We start from the raw sequence: 19,592 nt of genomic DNA, 5'->3' as shown, positions 1-19,592 counted from the left end.
TATATTAACTAAATTTTAACTGCGTTCATAGAAAAGTTAATATTAATTTCTTAATAAGGCTCTGTTACATTACGTCGCGACATACTTCAACTAATTTGCATTATAATTCTTCCATTTATTCGACACATTTCTCTGTTACATATCTAAAAAATATTATTGGTTTTTTTTGCTTGCTTTTAAAATAGAAGTGCCAAAGGCGGACATTAAAATTAGCCGAAATGGGGCATATAATACGACACAATTCAAAATATAGAATATTATAATAAAATTAAAAAACTATACTTTATAATTACAACTAAAAGTAACAAAATTAAACGACACTATCAGCATTTGTTATGTTGCCATATTGGTTGGTTGGCTGGTCAGTTTCATCCATCCACACACGAGGAAAGGATTTCAAGAATTTCAAGCGGGTCTGCTGAGGGATTTGTTTGCTGGTTGCTGGTGTTGTTGTTTTGTGTGTGGGTGTGTGTGTGTGTATGCTCTCTAATCGTAGTACTCTTAAATATTTAGTTAACTTAGGACCTAAACTAATACTAGACTAACAAGTAAGCGCTCCTTCTCTACGATTTAGGTGCCGTTGCTGCACCTCCGCGCGTCCTCTTGGCCATCGGCTCCGTTGTATCTGCGGCACGTATGTTATCAAATAGATTGTTCTCCTGCAAACCATATCGATTAGTATAAGCATTATAATAGTAATAAAAACTACATTTACCTGTGAGTTTTCATCATCCATAATCGCCAAGTCTGCAGCTCTTTTGGAACCAGCAGCAGTTGCATTTGACATTGCCGTTGTCGTCGATGCAGTCGCTTTGCTAGATCTGGCGCCGAGCGTATAGACGTCCAGTGGTATATAAATTTCATTATTCTGGAAATTTGCAACGGCAGGCAGTTTATAGTACATTTCAGGCAGCGCCAGTGGCATTGAGAATGCGCTCGAATTGCCATCACATTGGCCAACTTTGGCATCGATTATGTGCATGGCGAGATCACAGAGCGCCCACATTTTCTACGGAAATGCAAATGGGGAAAGCATACAAATTAGTTAATACATTTGTTGATATCTGACAGAGTTATGCATATCACCAATAACATTGCTTCTTAATTAGTATTGCAATAACAAAAAAATAATTAGCCTAAGCTGATAATTAGCTGACAGATACTTACATAGTTATTTTGCAATCTATCCTTTTCCGAGCTCTGGCTATACTCGCGATGTTTGATCAGCTGCAGTAGCTGCTTATAGAAGCTATACACAAATGATTCCCGCTTCGCCATCAACGGTTCGAGTATGAAACGTAAGCACTTCTCCATCCTGCGTAGCTGCACATAATCCTCGTGATTCGTATAGCTGGGATCATGGACCAGCACGGGTATGGCAAAGGCCAGCATGTAATCAGGTAATATATGCAACGACTGTGATTCCGTCGAGCTGTCCGGAGCTGTAACACACAATTACATAATTGTTTAATATATACATTTGGATTTGTTTGTAGTTGCTTGAATTCTTAAGCAAGTCTTACACGTCATTGCCACAGTTTTAAGATATTCCCGTCGTTTATTTACATCCGCTTCCACATAGTGGCGTATCTGATCCTGCAATCTGTTTCGAAACAAATTTGTTATTTCCATTGCATTAAATAGTAATTATCAACTCACTTTCTGTTGGTCTCCATGCCGCTAAGCACATAGAAACCCATAAAGTCGAGGGGTAGACAATTACGGGGCAAACTTCTGCCCAAGCCCTTGTGCAACTTTCGCGCAAAGATCTCGCGCACCTCCAGCACAGGATCCTCCTGCAAATAGGTAATATCAAACATATACAAATGGACTGTTTGGAATTAAATATAAAAGACAGATACTGACCATCAGCTGGGACAGCTGTAAATACTGCTCGGCGCTGTACTGATCGCCGACACCTTTCTGCTCGCACACCTTGAGCATGGCGCAGGCGGCGCCCAGACGTAGCCACGACTTTTCGGCGCCACACAGGCGATTTTGGGCCAAGAGATCACCGCGTTGATTCACAAAGGCCGCCAGCATACGGAAGGTTTTCTGGGCCGCATGCTCATCGGAGCGCAGGCCAAGCAGCCAGCGTGCCATTGTCTTGAGAGCATCCAGTTTACAGAGTGTATCTGGTGGCAGTTCATCCTGTTCACACCAATCGGAATCGGGCAGATCGTGTTCCCGTTGAGCCGGCACCTCCTGTATGAGCAACTCCTTGACAATGCGACGGGCAATCATATTCTTAACGGGTGTTAGGAATGCCTGCGGCATATTGTAAGCAATGTGACCCAATGTCACAATCTTTGTACGATGATATTCACAATTGGGAGCCAATTTAAGACGCAGCTCCTCAATGATCTCATTAAATATGGGATGTACTGTCTGGGTCGTTGTGGATGCACTGCCACCGCCATCCGTTGTTGCCGTCGACGATGATTGACTGTTCACAAAGATGCAGCGCACCGCATGCTTCGCCTGCTTTGGCGTTCCCAACAGCGCAAAGTCCTTGCAGATGGGCGCCAATTCGTTCAATATGGCCGGATTGGCTTCATCAATCAGCGGCTGATAGCGACCCAAATGTGTCAATGTTTTCAACACAAGTGGAGCAACATATTCATGGTCATAGCTCAGTAGTGCAATCAGGCGACGTAGCGAGGTATCCGTAAAGAAGTGGGCCGAAAACACATACGATAGCATCTATATAAGAATTGCATTTAATATAATTATTTGAATTAGTTATTAATATGTTTCTGCACTCACGCTTAACAATTTTAGGCCACGTTCGCCAGCTTCGTGTGGTGATATTCCAATCTCATTGCAGATATCTCCGCCCTGAATGCACTGCTCGATCAGGCTTTTTAAAATATATGAAAATTTATGTTAATTCATGTTGTAATAATATAATTAAGGGAAGTTAAGTAATCTAACAATATATGTATTCTAATGCAAACTAAAATATGCAAGCCTTTTGTTTTTGATATTCCGTTTCATTTATTTCTAATGCTTTGCCAACTTACCCGATGAGCACTCCAATTGATTCCTTATCCACCATAACAGAGGCAACACGTTCCACGAGCATCTTGACAGTGTTGTAGTACAGATTCGTCATAACATGGGCACCCAATTTCTTGAGCAGCACACTCATTGTATCCGCACACTCGCGACAACTGACATCCCGTTTTAGCACAATGTTGACACAGCGTAATAATTGCGCATCCTTGCGCAGATGCTGACTGAACTGAGTGATAAACTCACTAGCTTTCAAAGGTTCCGGCAGCAATCTATAGATTAAAGATTAAATATAAATTAGGGAACATTTACAAATAACATAAACTATGTTTACTTGGCAATAGTGCTCTGTTTGGCAGCCAGTTGGCTCAGCACGCGTGGTGTAAACTCCTTGGAGTGATGCAATTTAATCCATTCGCTGACCGTGTGACGTGACTTCATTTGATTCTTTTGCAATTCCACAAAGGCTTTCGTGGCATTCGCATCGAGATCACCGAGCAGATGATACAACTTCTTCATGCGCTCCTCGGGCGCCAGTTTATACGGAACTAAGCAGGTTATCAGCAGTCGCTCCACCATCAGTTTATCCTCGAGACAAACTTTATAATAGCCGTGCATGATTTTATTTTTAATCCAATCCACTTGTTGCTTCACCTCTGCACTCAAATCATTTGGCTCGCAAATGGCGCGTCTATATATATAACCCAAACCATTCATTGCATCGCGACGGATTTTGTATTTCTTGTCCATTGTGCGTTCCCGAACAATTTCCAGCAATTCCGGTGACTTGACGACTATCTCAAAGTTTCTTTTGGCCGTTTCCACAATGGCCATGACAACCTCATAGCGCACCAGTTCATCCAGATCGTGATGACGCAAGCGCAGCTTCTCAGTGATTTCCGGCTGCAGATGCGGATGATTAAGGAGAAAGTGCATTGAGGATTGAACGCATTTCACACGCACTGGCTCGGTAATGTCACAAAAGCGACCAAAGAATGTGCGCAATAGCGATGGATACTTCTTGGACAACTGGGAGTCCTTCTCGGAGAACATGCGCGCCAGCAGCGTTGTGGCTTCTGTTAATTAAATGGGAAAAGGAGTAAATATTTATATCATATCTTGCAATGATTGTATAAATTAAACAAAAATACCAGAAAATAAATTTTTTGGTAATCTCTAAGTTTTGTTATAATTAGGTTCATTAGGTTTAATTATTCTTATAAGCGATCCAAGATTTAAGTACTTACTCAGTCGCTCGGCATCGTCTGTAGAGAGCAGTTTATTCTCCAGTTGCGGCAGCACTGAAACCAACAGATCACTGTTGATTTGATTAAGCTCATAGATGAGATCATAGATCTTGCCCGTTATCGAGAGTTTCGAGTTCGGCCTGTCCATGACCAAAGAACGATTGAAGAACTGCAAATTAAACAGATATTATTGAGTAACAATTTGTTGTTTGATTAATTTGTGCAGATATTCTACCAATTTGATGGTTGCCTCAAAGGCATCGCCAGTTTTGACCAGCAACTGCTCCGTCAGCTCATGTGCATGCTTATTAGTTGACTTGTTGGGTTCCACAATGTTGATCAGTATAAGATCCAAAAGTTCCACTGATAAATTATCTGCTTCGGTGATAAGTGGACTTAATACATCCAGAAAAAAGTTTTTCACTTTATGACTGTGCTGATCGCTACAAATATAAATTACATTAGTTATTTAAAGTATAAATTAGTTTTTTAGTAACCCGACTCACTTGATGAGCTTGAAAACGGTGGTAAAGAGTTCGTAAAATATTTCCTGGCAATCTTCGAGCTCGAAACACATATTAAATGACTTGACAAAGGCCAAGTTTTCCAGCAAGTAAAAGTAGCGCTTGAACGATGGATCCCGTGGATCCTTGAGGCCATGCAATTGTTTAATAAAAAACTTGAATATCGCTTTAATTTGATCCTGCTCCTTGTAGGGTGCTTCAGGTGCATAAACACGCAATACATCCGCTATGCAGCATGCGATCAACAATTGAACATCTCGCGATGGATGCTGCATAAAGAAATCGTCCAGTAAGTGCAATGCCAGAGGTATATACTGCTGATGAAGATTATCATCCTGATCCATGGTCTGTAGCACATTAGCCAGTGTCTGTGGGGGAAATAAATATTTAACTAAAAGGTATAATATTTAAACATATAAGTGCTTACCTTGAGACGTCGAATAAGCTCATCAGTGCCCAGATCCTCGACCAACGGTCTGCAGCCGTTGGGATAAACAATGTCCGCCATGGTTAGCAGCTGTTCCTGTTTCCTATGCTCGCTTTATTTCCAATATGCAACTGTAAAGGAAGTAAACAATCAGATTAAGAGCAAAGCTAAACATAACATAACATAATGCACATAACAGCGACAAGGCAGCGCGGCAGCATTGCCAAATCAACGTTTACAGCGGGCGGCAGCATTGCCAAGCCACACACACACACACACACAAACACTCTGACAGACACCCACAACACACATGAGCAACGCACAACTTGAGACGAAACTAAAATACGTTTGATGACAATTTTAAAACAATACGCAACATTTTAGCATATTTGCAAGACTCTTTATTCTACAGCATTTTCACAGATTTCGCATGCAAATTAGAATAATTTTGCAGCTGCTAATTTTTATGCAGATCTGGTCTTACTTTTCACAATCTGAGTGCAGTGACTGCTGCGGTAAAAAAAAGTTGCCAAATTTTATTGACGGCGGCCGCTTGTAAAGCAATAACGCACGTTTTTAACAACAATTGCAGCACATATATACTTTAATTACACAACTACGTTGTCATTTTAAATCAATTTATTATTTGCGATGGTAATAAAAGCGCGTTTGTTGTCAGCGAGAAAATTTTTAACAGCGCATTTTTTTTTGCAAAGTGGCACGCCATTGCTCTGCTACAGAGGGTGGCCAGATGTTGCGAAACGTAACAGTTGGGCAGCACCAGCACTGTTAGATTGCATTTTTTGTTGGCTCCGTTTTGCGTTAACATAATGTCAAAGTATCGTGTAAAGCACACCTCGACAAAATTCTACCAGAATTTTACAAAATTCAAACTTTAAAATTAAGCAAATAAAAAATTAACAAATTGTTTTACTGTTTACCTTTTTACCTAAAATGGTACGACTTGCCAGCTCGTGAAATTTAGCAGGGTGGCAGCCCTTGGACTGGTTGGCAGCCTTCCACACCAGTGCTGTCAAGTTTTTAGGGAAACAAAAGCTCCTTCTGTTTGGAAAGCATCTAATATTGTTATTGTGGGCACATTGCACAGTTTTACCAAACATATTAATAGCAACACTTAGCTGCATAAAATTTTTTTAAATAGCCAGATTTGCAGATTAAAGCAATTTTTAACAATTTTTACCATCGGAACTCTGAAAAAAACCAAATATAGCTATAAAATGGCTAAGTTGGAAAAATTGTTGGCAAAACATATGGAAAAACACAACAGTTGGGGAATCAGCTGTTCCGTCTCATCTTAGCTCAAAAAGTTGCCCATCACTGATAAAAATTGCAAATTAAAAATGCAAAAAACTCAATAAAAAATTGATAAATTTGATGAATATTAAAATTTATAAGTTAGACAAAATTAAGGTTAACATATTAATAAAGTTATAAAGTTCGTCAGCTCTCAGGAAGAGCAGTTAAAAATTTAATTCTAAAAAAAATATATAAATATCGAAAAATCGAGAAAAATCTAAAAAAAATTATAAAAAATTCTAGAAAAAAAATGTACTTATATTTATTAAGTAAAAAAAATCAATGGCAACATTGACGCCGGGCGGCAACACTGTTTTACTCCATACAAATCAGCTGTTTTTCAATAGTGAGCACAAATTGCCTTTGCCTTATCTTTAAATGTGATTTGATAATGCCGCGTATAAAGAAACGTATTTAAATCAACAGTTTGTAACGGGCGCTTTACATTTAAATTGAAAACTGCCCCAATGACAACCGAGAGAAACGACAGGCGCGCATGACCAACAATATTGTCAACATTGGCAATAAACAAAAATATTCGTGGTTAGTGCAATTCTTGTTGTTGCCCTAATTAGCAGTCATAGTTCTTGTAATGCTCTCTAATTTAATTAAGGCTTAGCAGTGACAACAATGCAAGCACAACACAAGTGAATCAGTTGCATTTCTCATGTGGCAGCAATATCACCTAACAACGTGGAACTTATGTAAATAAGTAGTAGAAATATTTGAGTGTGTTGCAGACGCCAGAGACGTATGAACAAAAAGTATGCAAATTGTACTACTTAATCAAGCAATGTGAGGGAAGCCCAAAGCGCAGCATAATTATTATGGCTTCTTTGCGCGTAGTTAATAGGTAAGATTAATTTATCTTCTCCACTTCAAAAAAATACGGACATTTTCCGGCATATATGTAAACCATAACCATAACCCTTAACAGATATTACCTTATCGAAACTTAAATCGCCAAATTATTCAAACCGAGATAATAAGCGTATCGAAATTGATTCATGTTTAACGGTTAGTTTCGGTTCATTCGGTTCAAGAATGAAATTCAACCATGTTGTAAAGTGTAATCATAAATTTTTAAATAAATTGGAATTTTCTAGTTGGATTACATGTTTTTTTAAATCAAAAATTTTTTTATATAGAAATTTATTTTAAAAACATTTTTAAATCTAATATTTTGTTGTTAACAAAATTAGTCCCTTAATTTCGAAACGCATGCATAAAAAAAGCGGTAACCATAACGAAATCGATAAGCAAAGACTTTGCGTAGTCGAAATCCAAAGTAAAAACAACTGAAACCCAAACTACTTCGGTATATGTTTCGGCTTCATACCCTGCTTAAATAGTAATAAAAAATAATGTCCAAAAAATGTACACAATTTTTAATCTTTACATAAAAATTAATGAGTTTTTAATTGTCTAATAACATGCAATGATTTACAGATTAGTCTGTCGGGGATTTATTGTGCTCACGCTTTTGCTCATGTTCTTCAATGAAGTACTTATATATTATATTGCTCAATCCGGCTGGCATTCCATCGATTGTCAACAGGGTAAGTTAGTTAAGAAGGGTTAACATTCCAAATAAATAATTGACTTGATACTTTCAGAGAACTGCACACGTCTTTTATTAATTGCGGATCCTCAAATCTTGGGCAACTCCTATGATCGATCCTCGCATAGTCCAATTGCACGCTATGATTCGGATAGATATTTACAAAAGTCCTTTGAACGTGCCATATCATTTACACAGCCACACATTATAGTTTTTTTGGGAGATCTACTCGATGAGGGTAACATAGCTACCGCTCAGGAATACAAGCAATATGTGAAGCGCTTTAAGCGCATCTTTCAAAACAATAGGTTAACAAACGTACGTAAATAATGCTAAATTTATATAATTTTTAACAATATTTTACAGCTAGATTGTAATCTTTACAATATCCACTATTTCCGAGAGAAAATATTTGCAGAAACTATTTTCTTAACAAATATAATGAAATCGGAATGCAGAATGAATTTAAATAATAATTATGATATAAGGAGTCGAATATAAGTGAAAACTTGAGATTTCAAATTTATAATTTTCAAAATTTCAAAGGGACCCTTAGCATTAAAATCGAAACCCCGATCCAGTGGTAAACATTTTTTTAATGCAATTTAATAAAGTGAATTTTTTTATCCCATATTTAAAGAAAACGGATTTGGTAAAGGTTACACATAATTAAATTTTGTTTAACAGTGTTATCATTTGATGAATATATAGTTTCGCATGATCTCTGCCTTCTTTCAGCGCATCCATGTACCAGGTGATAACGATATTGGCGGCGATAATGGGGATTATATTTCCAACTCAAATCAGCGACGTTTCGAAAACGAATTTATGAGCGAGGATCTATTTGATTATGACAATCACTTGCGTTTTTTCAAGATCAATCGCATGCTATTAGATTTTACGAATCCCGATAAGGATCACAATGCCGATCGCCTGCGTATTGGAGTCTCCCATGCTCCACTTTTAATTGGAGGTGGTCCATTGTTGAGGGCCATCATCAGCGATTTGGATCCACATATTATATTTTCGGGGCATTGGCATGAATCCCGCATATTTATATATCCCTCCACAAAAGTCATAAATTTCTATGAGAATGCCGTAAGACATTTCGATCTAAAATCGTTGAAGGAACAGGATCACAGTTACTTGGAGATAATGGTGCCCACATGCTCCTATCGCATGGGTAAATCGAAAATTGGCATGGGCTACGCAGTGTTGGGTGAGTCTCTAATAAAACTATCAATCAAAATATCAATATTAATCCAATTTTTCTTTAGAGGATTATAATCTTAGCTACACGGTGCTGTGGCAGCCAAATCGATTTATTCTTCTCTTCACATACGTCTTCTGGGGTCTATTTGTGCTCTGTGGCGGCATTGTCTACAAAATGATGACACGTTGTCCCTTCCGAGTGGCCAAACGCCAAACAATCTATAATCGCGTATCAAATATACCTCAATTCTAGACTGTTTAATCAATCCTAGCACTTAAGCTTAGAATCTCCTTTTCACCTGTATTTAAATTGTAGTGAATTGTACAAGAACTGAATTTGCAATAGCCAAAACAATACTAAATTTAAATTTTAAAGTTAGTTATAGCCATAAGTTTAATTGGTTGCAAATGAAACTTGCTCTGAAGTATAAAGTTAAAGACAAGATGGTGTTAAGCGAATACCAAAATTAAGCTTTCAAATAAAACTTATTTATTAATTAAAAAACAAAAGTACAAATACTTTTTTTATTTTACATTTTTCTTTTAGATATCATTATGAATTAGAATTTGTGAGATTTAACTTAAAAAATTTGTCTTACTTGCAGAAAATGCTATTTTAAAAATATGCAAATTTATTGTTATTTATTAAAAAGGTCTTTCTTTAATAAAAAAATAGTTTCTTTACGTTAAAGTCGGGATAAATTTTGAAAATAAGAACTTTGCTTCAAAATGAAAATTTTTTATAATTACTATTTTGGAAAAATATTACGTTTCCATACTTTTGAGAAAAATAATAATTAATTTATATTTTTCAAAGTACAAATCAATTTTTCTCTGAAGAATTTGTAATAATTTTCTAAAATTCATTTTTAAAATAAAATAAATTGAATTTTGAACTGAAAATGTTTTTGACGTTTTAAAGAAAGACTTTGAAAAGTGTAGCATTATGCAGAGTTGCATGTGCTGTGCTGTAAAAATGTAAATAGCACCGCCAAATACTGGTAAAATAGTGGGAAGAGCGCAGTAAACATGCGCCAGCCGGCTGCTATTCTCTCTGGTCTCCCTGGTCTCTCTCTTGCCGCCTGGCAGCCTTAAATTAGCTCTTTGCGGCATCAGTTGAATTTTGAATGCGAACGCGTGAGGTTGTCCAGCTACGAAACGCGCTCTCGTCCTTTGTACATACGTGCGGACTACGGGACTGTGCAGCAGGATAATTAAGCGTGACGCGTGTGCGTAACATAAAAATAAGCATTAATGCGACTGTGTGAAGTTAAAGTGAAGCTGCAAATTAAATGAAAAAAAAAAAACACCAAACGCAAAAGTAAGGAAACTAAATTTGCAGCCATAAAAAAAATAAAGGCAAAAATTCACACCGGTTTTGTGCGATACAAATCAAAAAAAGAAAAGTAAAGTAAAACAGCGATAAATAAATAAAGCAAAGGAAAGAACGAGAAGGCGATCAAACAAATTCGTAAAGTTGCGCCAAGATGAAGTCACAGATAAGCATGAAGCGGCTTTTGAGTTGTGCTCTCTTTTTGATCCTCAGCTCGGTGTCTGTTCCCGGTAAGGCCAACAAATCAACATGAGTCACAAGAGCAACCATGACTGTAAACCTTTAACATTTTTCACAAAAATAAGTTTCCGTTTTAAAAGGAAAATTATAAAATATTTAAATTTTTTTTAATAATTTTAAAATAATCATCTTACGTTATATTTTTCAAAAGTATTAAATTTACTAAGCAATTTTTAATTTAAATAAATCAAGGAAAACTGATAAACAATTACAATTTAAAAAATATCATAAAATTTTTATATTTTGATATCTGTTATTTTATTTGAGATTGATGTAGAAACTTTGGAAAAGTAATAATGAAATCATAATTTTCAGTTCGATTCATTAAATGTTAAAAACATTTTCTTAATTGCTTAAATGCTAAAAAAAATATCAGGGAAAAATAGAAAACAATTGAGATTCAACACTTTTCAAATATTTAATTATATACTATTTTTTTTAAAAAAAGGGAAATGTAAAAACCAAATTTACTTGGTAAATAATTGTAATACCTTTAAATGGTTAAACTAAACCGTGAACAATTAAAACTCAATGAATTATTAAATTTGTTATAAACAGGTTTATATACGTCTATTTTAAAATGATTTTGAATCATTGCAAAAGTTAAAAGTTTTTATAAAATAATTGTCGAAAATCAAAGAAAAGGGAAAAATGAATTAAGATTAAATATATTTCTTAGTATTTGTATATTTTTCTACCAATTAAATTATTTAAGATTTTAATTGAGTTTTTCAAGCAGAGAAAATAGTATTAAAATCATTGTTTTAATTATATACCTTAAGAAAACAAAATTTTTGTAAAGGCTTAAAAAAGAAAGGAAAAATGTAACTGAGATGCAATAAATTTTAGCATTTTGCATTATTTACAATATATATTATCTAATTTTTATTTATTTTAAATTGATTTGGAAGCAATGAAAAGTAATTACAAAAATCGTTATTCCGGAAAATGGTGATTAAAAAATTGTATACACAATCAAGAAAAATCTTATCTAAATTCGTAAATGATTGTTTATTTATATTTGTTTTAGCTTCGCCAATGCCGCAAACGGAAGCCAGCATCGTGGAAGGTCCCAAGTCTCAGATGACCGCCAAGGAGCAGAGTTCCTTGGAATTCCCCTGCGTCTACCAAGTTGATGAAGTGCAGCGCCAAAGCAAGAGTGTGACACTAAGATGGCGCAAAGATGGCAAGACACTGCGTCAAGTGGAACTGGGATTGTTGAGCAGCAGCAGCAGCGAACCGCAGCTGGAGACAATGGTGCGAGAGGATGGAAGATTGATTTTAAACAAGGAAACTGGCTCACTGCGATTTGCCAGCATTTTGGCCAGCGATGCGGGTCAATATCAATGCGAACTGTTGATCGAGGGCAAATCCGTAATTAGCTCCAACACCGCCACATTGGAGGTGATTGAGCAGCTGAAGTTTATGCCACAACCAACGTCAAAGAATCTGGAACTTGGCAGTGTCAGCAAAGTGCATTGCAAGGCACAAGGAACACCGATGCCACAAGTTAAATGGATGCGGGTAAGGACTGAAAAAAAAAAACAATAAAAGGGAACTGCATTACTACAGAGCAGAAGTAAAGAAGTAAAGTTAAGAGATCCCGTGTTATTAGTATTAGCTAGAGGACTATACAATTATTAAAGATATAGAGTTGTCGCATTTATATTTAAAAGAACCTATACACAAAAGCTTTAAAAAAAATTTTAAATTTTTTAAAATTTTACCATAAGTCTATTTGTTTTTTTTTTTTAGCGTAATTTATGTCTTTTATCATATTGCCATTTTCTTAAATATACAAAACAATAGTATATTTAATCTGTAAGAACACATACAGATTTAATCAAATATACCGCATGCTGTGTACGTTTAGCACCAGTGTTTTCTTCCTTTTTTCGTTGTTTTTTGCATAACGTCCGAATCGTGGCCAAATTTTAAGGACAGATTAAGCCATTAAATCGTTGTTGCGTTCCAAATATTAGGCCAATATTCTCTAATCTTTGTTCGTATAATAAGATTTTTATTGAATTGTGAGGGCGTAAGGAGCAGTGGTAGAGTTTTTAAAACCAACTGAATCTGTATGCATACCATAGGATTATTGTAATTTGTAATTTTTTTTTAATTTTTAAAAAAATTATAAAATAAGTAATCCTACAGTCAAGATGTTTTCTAGATTTTGCACATCAACATTTTTTTAATATATAAAAGCTTTACAGAATAGAACAGATTAGAAAAGAGTAAGACAGAATATCTATAGTTTATTGAGTCAGAGATATCTTTTGACAAACTAAATAAACTCTCTGTAATATTTGAGTTAAGGGTCTTCAAAATGAAATCATTGACTGATTATTCTCCCTCTCTAATTCTTTGCAGGAAACTCAACTATCATTGCCAGAAAATGTGACAGATCAGAATGGCACCCTGGTATTCCGTGCCGTGTCCAACGATCAACGTGGTCAATACACCTGCTTTGCCAGCAATTCCCAGGGTCAAATAAGCGCCACAGTCGCCATAAATGTGGTGGTGGCACCCAGATTCACAGTGCCACCTGTGGCACCTGGCGAGGTGGCAGAAGGTGACATCGCTGTGATGCATTGCCAGGCGACGGGAGAGCCGAAGCCAACGATACGTTGGGACAAGGATTTGATATATTTAAATGAGAACAACACGGATGCGACACGTTTTCATATGCTGGAGAATGGCACACTGGAGATTCTCAATGTGCAGCCGGAGGATGAGGGACGTTATGGTTGCACCATTGGCAGCAGTGCGGGATTGAAGCGGGAGGAGGTGCTCCTGGTTGTGAGGAGCAATAAATCTGCATCAAATTCAATTATAACACGAATTATAATTGTCATTATTTGCTTGGCATTTCTCTACTTTATACTCGTGCTGGGATTGAAGCTCTGGTATCGCTATCGTCGCCACATGGGCAAAGTGCAGCTGGAGGATGCCACACATCCACCAGATGCAGATGGCGATGGACATGAGCATGCGGAGCATGAACCCTGCCTTACGGATGCAAATTCCAGCAAGAATCTTAAGAGTAAATTAAGAGAGAGCACCATTTTGGAGCAGGAGTCGTCGCAGGTGGCCGATGATATTGTTTAGGATTAGCAATCGACTCCTCTAGGCTCTCCAGCTGCCATTTTCAATGATCTCCATCCACGGATCCAATGTACTATATGTTAATCCAAATTTGTTGTTAAGCGTCAAATGCCCTTACAAAAATTTATATGTATTTATAAATAGTAGTATAAATTTGTATTTATATTTTTTATTTATTAAGTATATTTTTATTTACATTATTTTCAACACATATTTTAGAAAAAACTCTAGGTATTGTGTGAAAAATAAATATTTTTTAATACCATTCGTCTAAAAAGTGTCTCGAGTATAGATTTTTAAAATAAGTGAAAACAGCTTGGTTGTAAAATTCTATTTTCAGTATTTAATTTCTCTTCAATATGTATCTTTATACATTTATTTTAATATTTGACATATACACTGATAAATCAAATCATTATTTTTTAATAAAAAAAATTAAAAATTAAAAAAAATAAATTAAGGAACATTCATATAATAAGAGAAAACAACTTAAATGTAATATTATGTTTTTTGTATATTTTTTTTCGTAAAAGTTGTCTTATTTTCGAAAGTAATTTTAAGAAAATATACCGTTAAATAACCTTTTTTTTTTAGGTGTATATCTGTAAATATATATATATTTATATGTGTGTGCTTGTCTATGTATATATATTTATCCATGTAAAGTTATTTTATAGTAGAATAAATATTTTATAGCTCTCATAGAGCCCCCATTTTATCGTGCAATTGAAAATTCCTCTTCTTAATGTTTAATGGTGCGGAGTTGGGGTAATTTCGATCATAAAATTCTTGTATTTTACTACCGTGCGGTACGCACATAAAGCTCATGCAGCTCGACAAATGCTCAACAGTTTTTTATGTGCTTTTTTTTATGAGTGCTGCAGCCGGCAAAAGCAATGAAAAGTGCCAACTGACGAGTGGCACGATAAAGACGAAGACCAAGACAATTTTATTCCACTCCCTCCCTGGCAGCATTCTATATAGCCAACAGAACCAGCAGATGGATATTAGAGATACTAAATAAACTGGAATGTTGAGATTGCTGCAATTTGTACAGCATATATTTCCAACAGGACTTATAACAAGGGTTGCCAATTTAGTTCTACAAATATAGTATATTTCCATAAATATTAAAAGCATACAAAATTAATATTATATATATGCATCTTTTTTTTAAGAAATTGCTAAGCTCATATATTGCCTGTGACAGCATATTTAACGAAATTGGGTTTATATAAAAATTAATTTGTATTGTATTTTTGGCAAATAATTCTAAAATTCTAAAAATTCTTTTTGTCAGAAGTAGCACAGCATTTAATTAGATTTAGGTTTCATGATATTAATTCCTACGCCATCTTCTACTTCCAATTTAAACTAAACTATATTGAATGATATCTTTAATAGTTTAAATTAGTTTTGTTGCAATTTCGATTTTATTTTAATTACTACTTATTTTTTTTGCAAGCCGTCAATCCATTTCTAATTTTTTTTAATGAAACTCTTAAATCTTGTTTCATGTGCAATTTATAGAACGTGATGCTCTTCAATAGATCAGAGAAGAAGAACCATTTCCTTCTCAAACTTTTATCTACACGTCAGTCTTTAATCTTTAGCTGACTACCCACGGAATGGAATTTGTGAATCAGCTCAATGATGACATTTTCCTACAATTACCATTGGTCTCTGCACTTAATCGCTTCATTTTCGTACCCAATATCATTTCAAGTTACAGTTCCATTTCCATTTCCATTGCCGATTTCCATTTCATTTGCCTGCTGCCTGTTCAACTTCAATCGCAATTGCCTTTTTGCCTATGCGTTTTATGCATATTTTATGGTTTTTTATAGCGCGCATAAACAAATGCGCTCATAGCCCACAGCCCAAAGGCAACTGAATACATCAAAGGCAAAGGCAACTACACATGCGCATTCTGACGGAAGAGAGACGGAGAGGGAGCTGGGGATGGAGGCAACCAAGGCACCATCACATGGACACTGATAAAAAAGCGGCAAGTGCAATTAAACGACCCAAAACAGCGAACAGCAAGCGATATACAGTGGGTAAAAAACAACTTAAATTTAATTTTTCAAATAATTTTTTGTTTTTATGTTTATAAATAATTTTTGTTTAATTGTAATAATAATAATATATATAATTGTAGAGAAATCACTTAATCAACTGCTTTTACGTGTAACTTCAATTTTCAAACCTTAATGACTTTGATCTTCGAATACTTCTAGCATCTTATTAATAATTTATGTTTAATTTTAGTATTGAAAACTGTACAGCTGAAAGATTAAAAAAAAATATTTTAGCTTTAAAAAGGAACGACAAATTTTAATAAAACAAAACAAATTATATTTTTTCAGCATTTTCACATTTATTTTAAAACTAATTTTCAAATAAAAAAATATTATTAGTAGATATTATTTAAAAGCAGTTTTGTTGTAGCGTTTTCTCCCACTGTGCGGTTGCCCCTCTCGTTCCCCTTTATCCCTATTACTACGCCTATTTACTGAGAGCTTCAGCCGCAGGTTTTCACCTCTCCACAAAGTTGTGAGTTGGATTCCTTTGATCTACAGCGACGATGGCGACGACATCGACATCCACATCGACATCGAAATCCACATCCACATCGATGTCGGCATTAAAAACTCGTTGTTGAGGTCTCTGCCCTTCCGTGTTTCTTCTGGTTTTCCCTTTTTGTTTTTCTTTATTCTCTTTTTTTCCGGGCACTCTTTTTTGCCTCATTTGTTTATAGCAAGTGCACAGAGATCCAAATGCATCTGAAACACCTTCAAAGTTGTGTTGTCTAAATGTTTATTTTGTTTAGTCTACCCCCAAAAGGCCGCATTACTAAAATTTATTTTAATGCCTTTCGAAATGTTTGATGTTGTACGAGTCGAAAAAGATCTGCCATATAAGTAGTACATAAAGTTCCTTCGGTTCGGGATTGCGTGGAATTTGCTACATAAAATTATACGAGGCGTTGAGTTAAGGTAAGCATGCTATATATGTTTAGTTAACATAATGTGCATATTTATGTACAAATATTTAAGCAATATTTATCACAGTCTAAGCAAGAATAATATCTGTATAGCTAAGGAATCTATAAATTTAATTAAATTTTTCTTACTTAAAATTTCCTTTTTTAAAAGTAACCATATATTTTTGCATATGCATATTTTGTTTAGCAACAATTAATTCAACATACAGCTCTCAATAATTTAATATGAGATTTTTTTATTTTTATTATAGTTTAATTCAGTTGAAATTTTAATTTAGAAGAAATTTTACAAATATTAAATTTAGTTTATATATATTTTTTAACGTAAAGTAAGAGCAGTTGACAAATAATAATTTAAAGTGTAAATCGAACAATGCAGTGTGATTTGATTAAACAATTAAAATAAATTGAATATAACTTGAAAGTTGGAAGGATATAAAATATACTTTATATTAAGTGTAAAAGCTTTACTATTACATTAAAATGCTTATCTAAAATATAGAAATATTTTTAATTTAATTTTAATAAAATAAAATTTTACTAAAGAAAAATAAAATTACTAATAAGTTTTTAACAGAGCTAAATTTAAAATATTTGCAACAATTATTAAAAAAATGTAAAAATTATAATAAAGTCAATTTCCAGTTATGCAGTTTTCATATCATATTATTAACGCAACATTTGCCCTGTTCCGGTTCGATCTTTCCCGCCCTATAAAATACAAACAATAGAATCTGTATGCACTATATACAAGTATATATACAAATATAAGCCAAATAGGCTGGCAAACATAAATCTCCAACTTTATGACATCAATAACTGTCGCTTGTTCATGGAATAGAAAAGCGCATGAATGGATAACATTTTGGATGGTCTTTGATAACCACAGAAAGAAACAGAGACCCGTTGTTAATCAGTCAGACCACCCCTCTAAATATACAAACATATATACATATTTATATATTCAACTGTATATACATATGTACAAATGGCAACGGCATTTTTATGACTTTTGGGTGTCCGTCGAAAGGATCTGTTGCAATTGTTTTGGGTTCTCTTTGGGGGTTGAAAGGCGTCGTAAAAAAGCCGGAAAACTATAAAATGAAAAACACACATACACACACACATATATATATATATATATTTAATCGGTCAGACCACGCACAGAAGTCAACAGTCGTTTAGTGTCTTAGACGAGAAGCTTAAAAATTCTCGTAAAAACAGCCAGCTACCAATCTCCCAAACCTCCCTCTTCTTCCTATAACACTCCTTCCCCTTGTACTCTTCACTTTTCTCCCATTCACAATTGTAATCATCGTCAACTTGTGCCTCGGTCATTAATTCGCATTTTGGTTTGAGTTTGAGTCTCTTGAAAAGTGGAAAGCGTTGATTATTGACAGCTGATAACTCCATTTGGCAGCTAAAGCGATTTGCCATTTGCCTGGACATTTATTTGACACTAATTTTTGAATTGGACTTTTAATTATAAAAGAATGGAATTTATTTATTTATTTAAACTTCCAGCTGGAAGCTAGCTATCCTATGTATGTAGTAATTATTATTATCATTATCGAAGGGTAGAATAAGTACCCCAAAATTCTGAAAGATTTTAGAAATATAATTAAAAATATTAGATCTATTTAAATCATAATCTGTTGATTGTATCTTAAGTTTAAATTTCTTCGGCATTATTTTCGGATTTTCTGCCGCAATATCACGCACATATGAGTAAAACATTTAAAGAAATGTCGAGCTATAAATTTTGTGGCTTTTTTATTTACAGTGAATATGGCTTACAGCATATATGGCTTTAGTTTCTCTCGATAGTTTACACCCATATATATACCCTATATTTTCAAAACAATAATTTAACGCAATTGCCGAACACATCTTTATATGGTTATTCGAATATACAACATCTTTATCTGTCTGGAAACAATATAACAAGTAGAACAGTCGATCAATTGCCACCCAAATTAAATTAAATGGATTTAAGTAACAACAGTCTTCAATTTCTTGACAACAAAGTAATCAAATATCTCTCAAGTCGACAGGCAAAATAAAAATGCAGCTATCGGGAAATCCATGCATATGTATATTGAATTATATTTTTAATTTAATTTAAATAATTTAAATATGATTTTAATTTTTAACTTATATGTTTGCATAATTTGAATACAGTTCAAATTTTTGTACCATTCGGGTTTTAATCTATAATTATACATAACTAATTTAAATTATTGATTTAATATCTTAGTTCCTTAATATTTTTTTTAATAATTTTATGATTCTTGTTTGCAGTGGATGTTAAAGAATAGAACTTTTTTTCGTTCAGGAAATATAAAAATTATATAGTTTATAGTTTATTTCATTTATAATTTTTTATTTCCATTTATACATTTTTTATATGCGTTTTTAAGCCTTTGCGCTTTAGTTAAAAATATAAAATTATATATTATTAATGTGTATTGTTAATTTAAACTCTTTGTTTTCAATTGGATTTTAAATTGCTAATAATTTTTTGTCAATGGTTACTTATGGACTCTAAATAAATAAATAAAACTATTTTCATGTAAATCGCAATTTGGAAATGTGTAAATT

General features: G+C 34.4%; 3 protein-coding genes across 4 annotated transcripts; 2 read left to right on the top strand and 1 right to left on the bottom strand.

Moving 5' to 3' along the window:
• Positions 1-94: 94 nt before the first annotated feature.
• On the bottom strand, positions 95-5,933 carry LOC117783426 (sister chromatid cohesion protein PDS5 homolog B). The gene is made up of 14 exons (XM_034620828.1): positions 5,698-5,933; positions 5,214-5,344; positions 4,769-5,154; positions 4,498-4,705; positions 4,263-4,431; positions 3,350-4,091; positions 3,024-3,287; positions 2,767-2,860; positions 1,867-2,703; positions 1,660-1,796; positions 1,524-1,603; positions 1,168-1,442; positions 716-1,009; positions 95-659 (listed from the first exon to the last, which is right to left on the bottom strand). Exons 2-14 carry the CDS (start codon positions 5,292-5,294, stop codon positions 564-566), a joined length of 3,663 nt encoding a protein of 1,220 aa, XP_034476719.1. The 5' UTR covers positions 5,295-5,344; positions 5,698-5,933; the 3' UTR covers positions 95-563.
• Positions 5,934-6,904: 971 nt separating this feature from the next.
• Positions 6,905-9,813, top strand: LOC117783853 (metallophosphoesterase 1). Of its 2 annotated transcripts, XM_034621406.1 has the most exons (6): positions 6,905-7,073; positions 7,144-7,383; positions 7,980-8,089; positions 8,147-8,409; positions 8,830-9,310; positions 9,369-9,813. In XM_034621406.1, the coding sequence occupies exons 2-6, from the start codon at positions 7,358-7,360 to the stop codon at positions 9,554-9,556; spliced, it is 1,068 nt and encodes a 355-aa protein (XP_034477297.1). In that variant the 5' UTR covers positions 6,905-7,073; positions 7,144-7,357; the 3' UTR covers positions 9,557-9,813. The 2 variants fall into 2 exon arrangements, with proteins under 2 accessions (XP_034477297.1, XP_034477296.1); XM_034621405.1 differs by lacking the exon at positions 6,905-7,073 and having other exon boundaries at positions 7,093-7,383.
• A 551-nt stretch (positions 9,814-10,364) lies between these two features.
• Positions 10,365-14,143, top strand: LOC117784408 (tyrosine-protein kinase-like otk). The gene is made up of 3 exons (XM_034622138.1): positions 10,365-10,866; positions 11,907-12,400; positions 13,250-14,143. The coding sequence occupies exons 1-3, from the start codon at positions 10,791-10,793 to the stop codon at positions 13,985-13,987; spliced, it is 1,308 nt and encodes a 435-aa protein (XP_034478029.1). The 5' UTR covers positions 10,365-10,790; the 3' UTR covers positions 13,988-14,143.
• Positions 14,144-19,592: the final 5,449 nt, after the last annotated feature.

Source organism: Drosophila innubila (genome assembly GCF_004354385.1).
Source record: "Drosophila innubila isolate TH190305 chromosome 2R unlocalized genomic scaffold, UK_Dinn_1.0 1_C_2R, whole genome shotgun sequence".
Classification (NCBI taxonomy): Eukaryota; Metazoa; Arthropoda; class Insecta; order Diptera; family Drosophilidae; genus Drosophila; species Drosophila innubila.
Note: the sequence above shows the minus strand (reverse complement) of the source record. Positions and strands in the feature narration are given on the sequence as shown.

Bases quoted from the DNA above. Each gene is read 5' to 3' on its own strand.
- LOC117784408 (XM_034622138.1), top strand. From the start codon at position 10,791: ATGAAGTCACAGATAAGCATGAAGCGGCTTTTGAGTTGTGCTCTCTTT. The intron at 10,867-11,906 runs GTAAGGCCAACA...TATTTGTTTTAG, and splicing joins CAGCTCGGTGTCTGTTCCCG to CTTCGCCAATGCCGCAAACG. The intron at 12,401-13,249 runs GTAAGGACTGAA...AATTCTTTGCAG, and splicing joins CACAAGTTAAATGGATGCGG to GAAACTCAACTATCATTGCC.
- LOC117783853 (XM_034621406.1), top strand. From the start codon at position 7,358: ATGGCTTCTTTGCGCGTAGTTAATAG. The intron at 8,090-8,146 runs GTAAGTTAGTTA...TGATACTTTCAG, and splicing joins TTCCATCGATTGTCAACAGG to AGAACTGCACACGTCTTTTA. The intron at 9,311-9,368 runs GTGAGTCTCTAA...ATTTTTCTTTAG, and splicing joins CATGGGCTACGCAGTGTTGG to AGGATTATAATCTTAGCTAC.
- LOC117783426 (XM_034620828.1), bottom strand. From the start codon at position 5,294: ATGGCGGACATTGTTTATCCCAACGGCTGCAGACCGTTGGTCGAGGAT. The intron at 1,604-1,659 runs GTGAGTTGATAA...GTTTCGAAACAG, and splicing joins GGCATGGAGACCAACAGAAA to ATTGCAGGATCAGATACGCC. The intron at 1,010-1,167 runs GTAAGTATCTGT...GCATTTCCGTAG, and splicing joins ATAGATTGCAAAATAACTAT to AAAATGTGGGCGCTCTGTGA.